The sequence below is a fragment of the Pleurodeles waltl genome, chromosome 11 (assembly GCF_031143425.1).
Source record: "Pleurodeles waltl isolate 20211129_DDA chromosome 11, aPleWal1.hap1.20221129, whole genome shotgun sequence".
NCBI lineage: Eukaryota > Metazoa > Chordata > Amphibia > Caudata > Salamandridae > Pleurodeles > Pleurodeles waltl.
Window position 1 is genome coordinate 506,537,684 of NC_090450.1, and position 15,404 is coordinate 506,553,087.

General features: G+C 44.7%; 1 protein-coding gene across 2 annotated transcripts in view; it reads right to left on the minus strand.

Moving 5' to 3' along the window:
- The window catches only part of ANKMY1 (ankyrin repeat and MYND domain containing 1), a 384,121-nt gene that overhangs the window by 31,671 nt on the left and 337,046 nt on the right, over positions 1-15,404 (minus strand). For both annotated transcript variants that reach the window (XM_069213891.1, XM_069213893.1), the window contains one exon: positions 8,493-8,579. In XM_069213891.1, coding sequence (XP_069069992.1) covers positions 8,493-8,579 — 87 coding nt within the window. The remainder of the gene's footprint in view (positions 1-8,492; positions 8,580-15,404) is intronic.

Sequence of the window (15,404 nt, forward strand, 5' to 3'; positions counted from 1 at the left end):
GGGAGAGCGATGGAATCTTTTTATGTTTTGATGTATGATCTACTTAGAAGGAGATATTTCTGTACAATAAAACAGTTTGTAATTAAAAAAAAAAAAAGGGAAGCTAGTCCGGCTGGCTCGAACCCTGACTGCTCAGTGTGAAGGTCTAGCTACCTTCACAAAGAGCTATTGATTTTTATTTTTTCTTATCCCTCTATGGGCTATCTGGGACCATGAGACAGCCCTCAAGGGTTCCCCCATGGTCCCTCCATATTTATTCATTTTTTTGTTTATATTTTATGAAAATGCACTTGTGGGCTACCTGAAACCGCAGGGGAATCCTTAAGGCTTCCCTCGCGGTCTCATTGCTTCAGCAAGCACGGAGCTACTTCTACAGTAGCTCTGTGCTTGCTGAAGCATTTCATCTCTGTCTGCGTGCAGTGGACAGAGATGAAAGCTTCAGTTTTTGTACAGCTGGACCTGCTTTACAGGCCCTGCTGTCAAAAATGTAAGTGTTTGCTGTGCCAAAAGCCCAAAAGCTTACTATAGCGGCTCTCCACCTAAACTCGGGAACTACCCAGAGTTCTCTATTCTTTTTTTGCATAATTTATGCATCACTCTAACCCTGAAAGGGATTTGTTTTGACTTATACTGGGTGCTCCCTTGTATCTGGACAAAGCTAAACCTCTCTGTTGAGCTCTAATGAGAGCGAAACACGTGTCAAGGGTTGCTTTTGCTAGTTCCAGGTTGGCTTGGATGGTATTTTACCAGTCCCTAGCTGTAATACTGTGCCTGGAGTGGTAAATGGCTTTTGTCATTTTACAGCTCGGCAAGGTTGACACTGTGTCAAACCTACGCTTAAAGACTTCGCTGTATAAATGGCAAAAGACTTTGTCACTATCTAGCTCGGCGTGGATAGCACTATGCTGATCCAATGCTTAAAAACTTTGCTAGATAAACAGACATTTGAGGTGAGTAAATCTAGAGTGTTGCAGAGTGCTCCCTTCTTGAGCTGCTCTCCACCTAAACTTGGGAATTACCCAGAGTTCTCTATTCTCTTTTTGCATAATTTATGCGTCACTCTAACTCTGAAAGGGATTTGTTTTGCCTTATATCAATGTTCCAAAGCAATTGGCACTCTGTGACCTTCTTTTAACCGTGAAAAAGACCGGTGTGGTCGAAACGCATCGGTGCAGTTGCTACGTTTTGCAATAAAGGATATTGATGTTCACAGAGTGCTGTGCCAATTTCTTTGGAACACTGATCATGATTGAGAGGTGGTCTCCCCTCCTAGCACAAGCACCAGCCATTGAGCGTGTTGTTGTGAAGACCGCTTTGTGAATATATACACAGACACACAAACACACACACACACACGGTTAGCTCAGAGTTTCCATTAAAAAGGCATTTTTGTCATATTGACTTTACAGCTGTTTGACAAACCTGTGTGAAGCATTAAAAATACAAAAAGTTCACCTGATTAAGGCTTTGCATAGCGCATTTTATATATATTCACAAAGCAGGGGGCCAAAAAGGAGAAGGGAGTTAAAGTAGTGACATTTCCCATTTTAACTCCTATAAAAATCTTTGCTCTCCATGACAAAAAAAGTTTAATTACAAAAACTTGGCAAGAAAGTAGATTTGAATTCATTACCTTTGCTTGGTTTAGTGTAAGTCCATTCAGAAGTCGTCAAGAAATTACTGCTAGAAAAGTATATTGGGAAGGCTTCAAATTAAAGTGACCAGTCAATGAAGTTACTTACTGGGATTGTTTGCACATGTATGTCCTGCACATCCAGGTTCGCGGACAATTTCCAGGCCCAAATTTTAAATACATTTGAGTCTGTTTGGACGATGGATCTTTTTCTCTCCTTTTACATTTTTGCTTCGTAGCTGGGTCCACGGACCCAATAATTATGGACTGATTAGCTGCACCCATCAGGCACTCGTCTTCACGTTCTAAAAAATAAAACTGAAGGAACAATAAATGGGAACGGAGGAAGTTTTCAAATTAGGAAATGCTGATTTAGTCACTGGGTTAATGGCCTCAGAGGTTGAGTTTGCCACCCACAGTATGGACTCCTGAGGTCCACAATCCCAGGACAATGAGGGATAGCCACACATGGTGGGGAAGATGCAGGGCCAGACATCAAGCATTTGATGTTCTAGTTAATATTTGCCTGGCTACTGTGTGAGTTATGAACTGTGTAACTAGCCAGAATGTACACATTTCAGTGTTTTTTCAGTTTGAATTTGCAACTATAATTGTACTTTAACTGTGTTTTTAGGTGAATTTATTAGGTTTTTTAAACCATACTTTAAGGTGTTAAAACTAATTAACTAATTCAACAATAACTTCACTTTGATCTTGTATTTTTCAGTATATATATATATATATATATATATATATATATATATATATATATATGTATGGAAAATGTCACTTACCCAGTGTACATCTGTTCGTGGCATGAGACGCTGCAGATTCACATGCTGTGCATATCCCGCCATCTAGTGATGGGCTCGGAGTGTTACAAGTTGTTTTTCTTCGAAGAAGTCTTTTCGGGTCACAAGATCGAGGGACTCCTCCCCTTTCGGCTCCATTGCGCATGGGCGTCGACTCCATCTTAGATTGTTTTCCCCGCAGAGGGTGAGGTAGGAGTTGTGTATATAGTAATAGTGCCCATGCAATGGAGTAAGTATGTATGTACATAATGTGACTAAAAGTGCTATATTTACAAATTTACAAATGTACAAGTTTTATTTTTATCAACTTATAACGGCTACAGGCTTCCGGGGAGGTGGGAGGGCGCATGTGAATCTGCAGCGTCTCATGCCACGAACAGATGTACACTGGGTAAGTGACATTTTCCGTTCCATGGCATGTGTAGCTGCAGATACACATGCTGTGCATAGACTAGTAAGCAGTTATCTCCCCAAAAGCGGTGGTTTAGCCTGTAGGAGTTGAGGTTGTTTGAAATAATGTTCTTAATACTGCTTGTCCTACTGTGGCTTGTTGTGTTGTTAACACATCCACGCAGTAATGTTTAGTGTATGAGGCCTAGACCATGTGGCTGCCTTACAGATTTCTGTCATTGGTATATTTCCGAGAACGGCCATGGTGGCGCCTTTCTTTCTAGTGGAGTGTGCCTTTGGTGTAATAGGCAGTTCTCGCTTTGCTTTTATATAACAGGTTTGAATACACTTAACTATCCATCTGGCAATGTCTTGTTTGGATATTGGATTCCCTGCATGAGGTTTTTGGAAAGCTACAAACAATTGTTTTGTTTTGCGAATTTGTTTGGTTCTATCAATGTAATACATAAGTGCTCTTTTTATGTCTAATGTATGTAATGCTCTTTCAGCTACAGAGTCTGGTTCTGGAAAGAACACCAGGAGTTCCACTGTTTGATTTAAGTGGAACGGTGATATGACTTTTGGCAAAAATTTGGGATTTGTGCGTAGAACCACTTTATGTTTGTGTATTTGTATAAAGGGTTCTTGTATGGTAAAGGCTTGTATTTCACTTACTCTTCTGAGAGATGTGATAGCTATTAGGAAGGCTACTTTCCAGGTTAAGTATTGTATCTCACAAGAGTGCATGGTTTCAAATGGTGGGCCCATGAGTCGTGTTAATACAATATTGAGGTTCCACGAAGGAACTGGTGGTGTTCTTGGTGGAATAATCCTTTTTAGACCCTCCATAAATGCTTTTATGACTGGGATTCTGAATAGTGAAGTTGAATGTGTAATTTGCAGATAGGCCGAAATTGCTGTGAGATGTATTTTAATGGATGAAAAAGCTAACTTAGACTTTTGTAAGTGTAGTAAGTAGCTTACAATGTTTTTCGCAGATGGGTGTAATGGTTGAATTTGATTATTATGACAGTAATAAAAAAAAAATCCATTTATTTGCGTAGCAATGTCTTGTAGTAGGTTTTCTAGCCTGTTTGATGACCTCCATACATTCTTGTGTAAGGTCTAGATGTCCGTCCAGTCTCCCTGGTGTAGGGCTGACAAAACTTGGGTTAGGGTGACCATTTTGAATTTCTCCTTTTTCAAGAAGAGGTTGAGAAGGCGCAAATCCAGGATAGGACATCTTTCTTTGGCAGCAGAAAGTAGCGTGAATAACAACCACAACTTACTTCTGATGCAGGCATTCTTTCTCTTAACCAAGAGAACCTGCACTTCTTGACAGATCAAAGAGAGATGGTCCTCCATTAGCCGATAATACGTGGGTGGCATTGGTGGTGGGGTTGTCACAACGGGAAGGGAGTAGTTTCTTTGAACTATCTGAAGTACCCGACTTACTGATGTTACAGACTGCCAATGGGGGAGGTGATGGCATATCCTGCCACTCACTGGATACCCATGATGGTCTGAGGGTGAACTAAAGAGACTTGGAGGCAGTAGCTGCCAAGGGTTTGGTGGACTGACTCGACCCCTGTCCGCCTATTCCACGTGATCTATGGGATCTTCACCCTGGGCCATGAAAAGGCCTGCTGGCCGTGGTGGCTGGGAGAGTATGCGTGCAGTTGGAGACCCCTTCCTTGGCCACGAAAAGGGCAGAAGGCAGATTGGGGTTAACAAGGGGCCACAGACAAGCCCAAGGGCCTGACTGAACCCTGCTGTCTTTGAAGTGCTCTAACGCTGAATCCGCCTGGTCTTCAAAATAGTGAGAGACATCAAATGGAATTTGCATGAAGTGAGTCTGGACAACCCCTAAGACAACAGATGTTCTCAGCCAGGCATGGTGTCCCAAAGTCACTGACGATGAAAATGCTCTGCCCAGCGAGTTGGTTGTGTCAAGTCCACATCAGATCAGGTGAATCTAGCTGCATCCTTCCCATCAGCAACAATCTTAGACACTAATCCCCCGGGCCTCCTCTGGGACAATATGCAGCACTTGTACAAATTAATTCAATAAAGTATGGGAATAGCTGCTCAATAGGCATGCAGCGTTCACCATCCGCAGTGCCAGGCTGGTGGAAGAGAACATTCTCTTACCAAAGGTGTCCAGCCTCTTGGATTACGATCCAGTGGAGTGGTAAGGAACACGCCATGGTAGATACGGGATGCGGAGACTTGGATCACTAAGCTCTCTGGGGTGGGGTACTGGGTAAGGAAAATGGGATTCCCATGAGCAATCAATAGCAGTAGGTAATCATCCTATTCACAGGAGCCCCTATGCGGTGTTTAGACCAGGCCCAAAGATGATGTCCATAAAGGCTTCATTGAATGGGAGAAAGGGTTCTAAGGGGTTGACTTCCGGCCATAGCACTTCCGTCAAGACGCTAATCTTGACTGTCACTGAGGGAAGGTTAAGGTCTAGGACCTCATCTGCCCTTTTCACCATCTTGCACCATCACTGCAAACAAGGCTCCCTCCTCCGTAGTCACAGTAGGAGGGGAAACCAAGGCCAGTGTTAGGTAAGGTGTCCAACCTGCTGGCCTCACCCAGTTCCTCATACCAGTTGTCCGGTTCCTCAACTGGTTCATCTTCATAAGGGTCCATAGTCCCCTCTCAAATGTCTCCCCCATCAGGCCTATCCATCAAATAAGGAACTGGCTCTGCTCCAGGAAGAATGTCCTCGTCGGCGTCGGACACGGCGTTGGACGACACCCATCCGGTTCCATTTTGGAGGCGGAAATAACAGTGGGAATGGCGCCGCATAGGGGTGTTGGTGGTGCCAGCGGCATCAGCACTGGAGTGGGTGCAGAGAAAGGTCTCAGTCTTGCCAGCAGTTCATGATCCAGCGAGGGATACCTCGGGCCCAACTGACACCAAGGGCGAACCCACAGGGGTGGCCTAGGAAGGTCCCCTCCTGTGCCTGTGGGTCCTGAAGGAGCTCCAGAGGGATCAGGCTGCCCAATGAGGCTCATGGCCTCATAAAATTCTTTTAGTTGGGCAGGGGTCACTCGAGCTCCAGGAAAATCAGGGAAGACTGGAGCGGACACATGATCAGGCCCACTGACTCACGGGTGGAGTGCCAACGCTCCCTTGTCTCATCGGATGACTTCAACGGATATGTGAAGTTGAAGAGCGTTTTGACTACTTCGACTACTTGTGTTTGTGGGACACACCTAATGTTCGTGATGACTTTAAATGCAACAATGAATGTCGGGAGAGGCTCCGTGAATGGTCCTGGGACCTTCCATGCGTACTGGACCTCGAGCGTCACAGAGTCCACTGACGTCGAGCTTGAGAGATTGCTTCCTCAGAGCCTTCCGGTGTATAGCACGGCAGTCCTCACACACCTTGGAGTCGTGTCCCAGCTCCAGGCACTACAAACATATCAATTGAGGGTGTGTCACCAACATTTGCCAATGAAAGGCCCCACATGGTTTGAAACCAAACAGTTTCTTTGGTGACATTATGACACCTGGAGATGAAAAATCTCGAAAAGAGTCATCAAAAAGTTGCGAAAGACCAGTCAAAAATGACTGAGGGGAAGGTCAGCAATATATAACATGGAAAAGAAAGAACTGGTGTCTGCGCATTGAGGCGATGCAGGTACAGCTCATGCCACTTCCAGCGCAGATGACACTGATGCAGAACCAAACAACGCCACCCACCTGTGTGCAAGGGTACTGCTTGAAAATCTTCTAGATCCAGTCTGACACATGAGTTGGTAAGCTTGTCCTTGGTTTGCGAAACTCTGGTCTGAAGCTTGTGAATCCTGTATCGGTTCTGCAGCTCCATCATTTTAGGTGCAAATGTTGAAAAGAAATAGTGAAACATGTGACTCTTTCTACATATTTATTTTATTCGGGGGTGCCTTTGGTCTGCCCACTATGGTCATGGTGTGCATGCTTTGCCCACACATATGCCTATTTACTTTTTATGCTCAGGATGCGGGGACTGTGTCCTGTATCATAAAATGGTTGGTGCATGATAAATTGCGGCAGCCAATCAGATCACTCAGATCAACAGTAACAACTTTGGATCTGCAGATTCAAAAGGGACATTTGAAGAAAAGTATCCATTGTCCAATAGTAATCCTTCTTTTAATTAAAAAAAGTACTAAATGTATTTACACCAAACTAACAAAAACATACATACAGCACTAAAGTTATTAGCACACCAAAAAAATCCCTTTCCTTTGGAAATATGGTCTTAACTATAACTACCCAGTGGTGATTGGCAGTAGTTAATAAATATATATATATATATATATATATATATATATATATATATATATATATATATATATATACACACACACAGACACATACATAAATAGAATAGGCTAGAGCACCAAACAGTTTTTTTTATGCACATTCATATCACATTCTATAGCACTCAACACAAAAAAGGCCTTTTCAGAATGGCACCGTGGCACACGAGTCAAAGAAGCTCTTCCTGATTTCCTTATAAAGCTTTGTAGTTGAAAACGGACATTTTCATGACTGGAAAGCACTCAACTCTTGTTCTCCTTCACATCATTCACAACTAAATTATTTACTTAAGTGCTTCAGACCCTTTTTAAAGATGTTTCTGTGCCATTCTGACCTCTGTTAAGGAAAGTAAAAAATAGAGACCAACAGTTGCGCCTCGCAGGGGGGAAAGGGGGAGGTGGCGCGGGCGGGTACCAAAATAATTGATAATCAAAAAAACATAAAACGTATCTTTTTGCTGCGCCACCGCCGCATCGCTCCATCCGCTTTATCCGCTCCTCCATCGCAGGCACAGGCTCCCTGATGCTGCTCAGGGCCCGAGACGGCCAGCCAAACACACATGCGCTCCGAGGTGGAGTGCACTCTGTCCCTGTCATGCCCGTGCCCCCCCCCCCTTTTATAGTAGAAACATAATAAACAAAGTTTATTATGTTTCTACTGTAAAGGTTTTGCAGCTGCTGCTGCTGCTGGCGGGGGTGGGGTGATGTTGCTCCACTATAGCGGAAACCCCTAGAAACCAAACTTGAACTTTCAACAGTTTGCCTACAAATCACGTACAACTGCATGTTAAATGCACTGCCACTGCAATGTTTGTACAAGGGCTCTTCAAACATTTGACAAAGTAGTTGACACAACAGAAGATAGTCGAATGCCCAAAATTGTACAGATATGAATATAACTTCAAGCAATGCCAGAAGCATCCGTTCATTCACAAAGGGATGGAACACACATCTCCAAGTCGAACATTTAGCTAAACAAGCACTTGTCTAAATAAAATAGAACAACTAGTACTGGCAACTCTAATAGGTTTGGTTTACAACTGAAAGTTCTTCATTGGCTGGTAAATTGTTAGTGTGATACTGGGAATGGGTGAGACTGTGAATGCAAGAATAAGTCCATGGGTGGATAAATGGATACTTCTATTCAAGCATGTACTCAATCACGAAGAATCTATGAAAATTGACACTCAACCTTCCACTCATTCATTCATTCATCTGCCCATTGACTCATTCTTGCATTAACCCACTCACCTGCAAAAAATACGCACCCTCCTTTAACACACAGATAGACAAATTAGAATAACAATATCTTGGATTTAATAAACGATTGAAGTACCTTGTGAATGACAAAGTTCCGAAAATAGCCGAGCAGAGGGAGAGGTCTCACATCTGGCTTTTGTGGAATACCGGTAACCTGAGGGGACTAAAACATTTAGTTAATGCATTACATTTGAATACTCAACGTTCATGAGCTAGTTCTAAAGAACAGTAATATATTCATGCATAGCCATCAGGGGATCAGAAGGAGAATCCTTTTGATCTACCGGTGCCGAAGTGGTTCTCATGTCCACTGAGTTGGTACAAAAAAAAATGGTCTCAAGAATTCCTGGACCAATTTCACGACTTTAATATGACTCAAAGAATCTTTACTCTGTCAAGTGAAGCTTTCTGTTTATCTACAGGCATACTCAAGCAAGGCTCACTTCTTGGATTTTGAGAAGATCTCTCACAATCCACACCTTAACATGCTGGAGCAGGATTGGTTGCAGAAGCAGATATCCTACCTGTTCTGCAAGTATATAAGGTGAAGTAAGGACACAATCTGTATTTCACACAACAGCAACACCTCCTGTTGGTCACTGTCATTCCCAATCGCTGTGCTTTCCACAGACAAGGTGGAGTGAATTTCCATCTATGTATTCCAAACAAGGAGCCTTTTGCTCTTTTATCCTGTCACCACAAAGGTTCCCAAAAATCCAGAGGAAGAGCTGGTGCAAAAGACTGCAGACTGCCACATGTGGTTGAGAAACAGCATTTACTTCTTTACCCTGTATTTTCTTTGTGGTTACTCACAGAGCTAAACCAAGGTTTCAATTCCTCTGAGTGCAACAACAGTTCTCTCCTCTCCACTGTACTACGATGCTTTTCAGATTTACCGATTTTGGATAACTGTGCCTCTATCAGAAATGCATGACGGGCTCTAGTGACTACCTCCAATTGTAAAGGCAATGTATTGTATTGTATTGTAAGTGGCATCTGTATAGCGCTTTGCCACCACTACAGTAGACACGGAGTGATGTGTAGTCATTGTCTATTATGTTATAAGTCAGAGTTTGTGTGCATGGTTGGCAGAGTGACTGGCTGGTGAATACGCACACTTGTTAGAAAGATATTCAATGTTATATTATCAATCAATCAAAACTTATAAAGTGCAGCAAATCACCTGTGAGGGTCTTGAGGCACGGGAGATGTTGGCTGCTGCGTGGTGGTTTGATACTTCGAATATCCAGGTAATTAGTTCTTTCCTGAATTGCTGGAGCAACAGTGCGGTCCTGAGGTGAAGGGGGAGGTCATTCCATGCCTTGGGTGCATGGTGCAAGAAGGAGTGTGATAAGCTGTTGGTTTGGCGGATCTGTGAGGTGTCTGTGAGGGAGAGGGAAGCAGATCGACGATGCCTGGTTAGCTGGTGGAAGGTTAGGAATTAATATATGCTGGTACTTCATTGTGCAAGGGTCAGCATCTTGAACTGACATCTCTTCTGAATCAGGCACCAGTGTGTTTTCCTGAGATGAGGTGTGATGTGGATCCTTCTGAGGAGGTCGAATATGAGTCTTGCTGCTGAGTTTTGTATTGTTTGGAGTCTCTAATGGAGAAGAGAGTTGATTCCTATGTACAGTTTGTTTCCATAGCCCAGTCTGCTGGGGATGAGGGCCTATGTTACGGTCCTTCTGCTGTTGACTAGGAGCCACCTGAAGATCTTGTGGAGTATGTGAAGGGTGTGTAAGCAAGCAGACAAGACTGCGTTGACTTGTTTCTTCATGTATTTCTGTCTTGTCCATGATATGCTTGAGACAGTTGTCCTTCATCCAGTCTGCAACATTCATCATTCTTCTGTGAAAGTTGGCTTTGGTGGTGGAGGCGTCTTCGGACAGAGAGAGGATGAGCTAGATATCGTCAGGGTAGGAGTTAATGTTGAGTCTGTAGGTTCTGACGTTGTCAGCCAGGAGGGTCATGTGGGTGTTGAAGAGGGTGGGCTGAGGGATGATCCTTGGTGGACTGCGCAGATGATCTTCTTGGGTTCCAGGGTGAACGGTGGGAGATACAGTGAGATACAAGGCAATCCATTTGAAGGCTTCTCCCTGGATCCCGAAGTGGTGGAGTCTGTTGATCAGGATGTGATGGGAAACTGTGTCAAACGCGGAGGACAGGTCCAGGCGGATGAGGGCAGCAGTTTCTCCACGGTCGAGGAGGGCTCTGATGTTATCGGTGGCTGCGATCGGGACTGTCTCAGTGCTGTGGTTGGCTCAAAATCCAGACTGGGAAGAATCCAAGAGGTTGTGGTCTTCTAGGTGTTGGGTGAGTTGCTGGCTGATCACTTCCTTGAGGACTTTTGCTGATTAGGGGAGCAGGGAGATGGATTGGTAGTTCTTTGGTTCGGCTGGGTTGGCAGATGTTTCTTTCAGGAAAGGCCTCATTTCAGAGTGTTTCCAGTCCTCAGAGAAGGAGGCTGCAGTGATGGATGCATTGAGGATCTTCCTGAGTTAATCGCTGATTGTTTTGCTTCTAAGGTTGAAGACGTGGGGGTAGGGGGTCTGTGGGTGCTCCTGAGTGCACAGAGTTCATGATGGAGATAGTGTCTTGTGTGGTAAGGAGGTTCCAGTGGGTGAGCAGGTGTTCAGGGTTTGTGTTCGTGGGTTTGAGCTAGTTGACGCTGTCAGCGGCACAGGGTTGGCATCTAAAGTTTTTCTAGATGACCGAGATCTTATCATGGAAGTCAGCAAGGTTGTCACGCAGTTCATGGGAGGGTGTAATGTTGTTCTCAGTGGCTGCAAGTTTGGTGAACGCCTTCATGATGGTGAAGAGTAGTAGTCCTGAAAGCGGTGCGGTCTTCCGTCTTTTTGCTGATGCTCCACTTCCTTTCAAGTTGGTGGCAGTTGCATTTGGTGGAGTGCAGTTCCTTGGTGAACCAGTTTATTCTTTTGATTGGTCCTTTGATCTTGGCTGGCTTGGTGGGGGTGATGGTGTTGGCGTAGTCTGTGATCCACTGGGAGACGTTTTTTGCTGCTTGCTCAGGATCGTATGTAGAGTTTGGGAGGTGGGAGCAGTCAGCGTTGTTCCACTGGTCTTCTGATACCTTTTAGCAATCTCTGCCCGTGGATCTGGGGGGGACGGAGCAGTTGCGGGGTTTAGCCACGTTCGGGTGAGGAAGACGACATCTGAGATGAGGGATGAGATTGTGTCCCAGATTTCCCTGGAGTGTTTATAGAGTGATTGTGTGCTGAGTAGGATGCACTGGAGTTGTGTCATGATGGTCTTGGTTGACATGGGCAGATGCAACTGTGTTTGTGGTGCGTCTGGTGTTGTTGGTTGCTTCGGTGCTGAAGGTGAGGTGGCAGTGTCAGCAGAAACACAGTCCTCTGGTGGTATGCAGGGATGTGCAGCAGCAGTCGCTGTTGGTGCGTCCAGGGTCCAGGGTCCAGGGCTCCGAGATCTGCGGCGGTGTATTTTCATGGGGTGGAAGGGCCAGGAGTCCTGGCGTTGGGTGCGGATGGGCACAGACGGGCTTGCCTTTGGCGCACCCACTTTACATGGCTGCGCAGTGGCCTTCATAAGTAGAGTAGTCCTGTGAGGTGGGAGGGTCTGGCCAGAAGGCAGGAGGGCAGGGAGCAGGAAAAAAGGTGAGATTGGGCATCAAATGCAAAACAAATAAGAAACAATATTCAACAGCACATACACAAACAAAATTCCGCTAGAAACAACATCGGGGCAATGCAAGGCAAGGCACACTCTCCTTGTCTGCTTTGCACAAATGTTCCTGTGTGCGTGATTGTACTAACGATGACTGATGTGCTATATTACCAGGACCCTCTGTTTAGAGAATATTTAGCTTTAACTATTTAACTGCGATCAGGATTATTAAACAGTACAGTGCACTGTAATTTTGCTTTATTGCGGCACCATTTATTGTGCAAAACTATCTGATGTGTAAAATCTATTAGTTTTTATTGTAAAGCGGTCAGATGCGCGTGAGACTAGATTAGCGCTGTAAAACCCATGCAACCGTTCCAAAAAGGTATGAAAGAGTATATAAAAAATACTCATGTAGTGTTTTTTACGTACTGTTACAAGCCTTTGTGAATTGGCCCCAAAACACCTACAACGTGAGTAAAATGGTAACAGGTACAATTAGTACAAATAGAAAGGTCTGTGCTCCCTGTGCTCTTTTACTAAGAGGGAATTTAACATTTTGGGGCAAGTTTTCAAAGGCATGTAAGAATACGGAAAATAGAGAACTTCTGTAGTAGTACTGTTTCAGATTACTAGCCACAGATGTATTACACCATTTGCACTGCATGATAGTAGTTATTAAACCAATACAACACGTCCCAACTCGTCTTAGATCAGCCCAGTAACTCTCACAGATCTTCGTTTAACAAAAACTGTAAGTTACCATAGATATTGATTGTTTCTGGAAAACAAGCATTGCCTTCTCATCAGTTCAATTCCTCATATTATGAAATGTGTCAACTCCGGCCCCCTTTCTAAAATAAATACACTCAACTCCTCTTCTTCCAGCCGTGCATAAAATGGGCCCACCGATACCCAGAAACCTCCTGTTTGGTCTCCCTCCTGTGGGAAACAATCGCCTTCTGCTGCCTGTCTCTAAATATGAGTTCCGTCTAACATGTAGGTTTCAGTCTGGCCCTTTTCTGGTTGCGATTTGTTTCTGTTGTGGATTCTTAACTAATTTCGTAGGCGAAGGAGGACCGCTGTTTGTTCCTTAACTGACCTTTGTGCTTGTTGTGCGTTATGATATTGTATAAGTATGGTTCACAAACTGTCCAGGAAAATTCTAGGTTAAGCCAAATATTGTTTAAGTCGTCGGACGAAAAGATGAGCACAGTGGGAAACCAAGGGCAGAAAACGAATCTGCAGATACACACATGTACATAAATGTACAGAATTCTTTACATTGTGACTATACATTTACTACGAGATTTTTCAACTGAGTGGCCAAAGGCACAATACGGGTCTTCTTATGCTGGGGACATCAAGCCCATAGGGTTTACCTTGCCTAACCCGGCCATAGTTTTTACAGATGTTTTATTTCTCAATCTAGCACCGTCATCTAAAACTAAGCTTACTTGCAGTCTTCTCAAACAATCCTAGGGATCTCATTAGAGGTGGCCTTGTAATTGATGTGGTATTTGCTGCATCAAATAAAAACTTCCTCTGCTAATTCAGAATTTATCAGTTATGATAAATACCACCCAATTACGAGTTTTTAGATTATAACATGCAGATTTTGGTGCTGTTAGAAATTGGGCCTCTAGTTGGCAGAGGTCTGCATCCTGTTCAAGTAGGGACCCCCATTCTATTCAGGGTAAGGGAGTCACACAGCTAAGATAACCCCTGCTCACCCCCTGGGTAGCTTGGCACAAGCAGTCTGGCTTATCTCAGAGGCAATGTGTAAAGTATTTGTGTACAGACACACACACACACACACCACTACAACACTACAAAAGGACTCCACAACAGTTTAGAAGAATTACTAACAAAACCAGACCAATACTACAAAAATATAATATACACAAGTAAAGATACACATTTTCAAAGATTACATGTAGTATAGCACTTAGAAACACAATAACTCCAACTGGGGCTATCCCAAAATCTTGACAGACTCGCTTCCAACAGTCCAGCACCAACCGCGAGTGAGCGCTGGCTGGGAATGGAGTCATAGAGACCCCAGTCACAGTACCTTGGAAAACACTTAGGAAACCAAGACTGCACGGTGTTGGGGAGGTGAGGTGTCGCTGGAGCTGGTGTGGCATTGGTTCCTTTCCACCAGGGAGGTGAGACAACAGTTCCTTACTGCCAGGCAGGGGAGGTGAGTGGTCAGTTCCTTACGGTTGCAGGGGATGTGCTGCGGTGAGGCGGCGGCCCCCTATGACAAGGTAGGGTCAATGGATCCAGCAGGTCCAGACACAAGGCATCAACTTCGCAGTGTAGCGATCACGCCATGGGGCCACAGGTGCTGTGGCGGAATTGGGGTTGGGTATGACGGTTGTCGGTGATACAGCATCCTGGACTCACGACGTGACAGGACTTCGGAGGCACTTTGGCAGTGTTGGGGCCTGCGTTGTAGGTCACGGTCATTGCACTCAGCAGGGACCACGACTCCAGTGAAGGCAGTGGCGCTGGGTCACAGAGCAGCGCTGGTTCCTGAAGTTGCTCTGGAAGTCGTTCTACCAGTTTCATACTGGCTGCATCCGTACTCACTCCCAAGGGCCCAGGAACTGGATTTGGCACCACCTGGCAAGTCAGGACTCCCAGCAGGACAGCCCAGGCGCTGGCAGGTGAAGTGTTTGATGGCCCTGAGACTTCTTTATAGGAGGCAAACTCAGTTCAAGCCCTTGGATGTAGAATGCATGGTCCAATCATTTCACTTCCAGGACAGAAGTAGCAAGTAGCAGGCCAGCACAACAAAGCGACAACCAGAGTGGCAGTCCTACAGCATCCAGCTCTTCTTCCTGGCAGAATGTCCTCAGTCAAGAAGTGTTCTAACTATGTGGTGGCAGAGGTCCAGTACTTTTACCCATTTCTGTCTTTGAAGTAGGCAAACTTCAAAGAGAAGTCTTTATAGTGTACAAGACCCATGCCTTTTCCTGCACTGGCCCCAGACACACTCCAGGGGGTAGGAGACTGGTTTGTGTGAAGACACCCACAGCCCTATTCAGGTGCAAGTGTCAGCTCCTCCCACCACTCTAGAAAAGGAAGACCCATCAGCCTGGTGATGGGCCATCAGGATATGCAGGGCACACCTCAGCTCCCTTTATGTGACTGTCTAGAGTGAATGCACAAACAGCCCAACTGTCATATTGTCCCAGACGTGTATTCAGCAGACAGGCAGAGGCAAAGAATGGTTAAACAACAAAATGCCCACTTTCTAAAAGTGGCATTTTCAAACTTACAATTCAAAAACCAACTTCACTAAAAGATGCATTTTTAAATTTTGAGCTTAGAG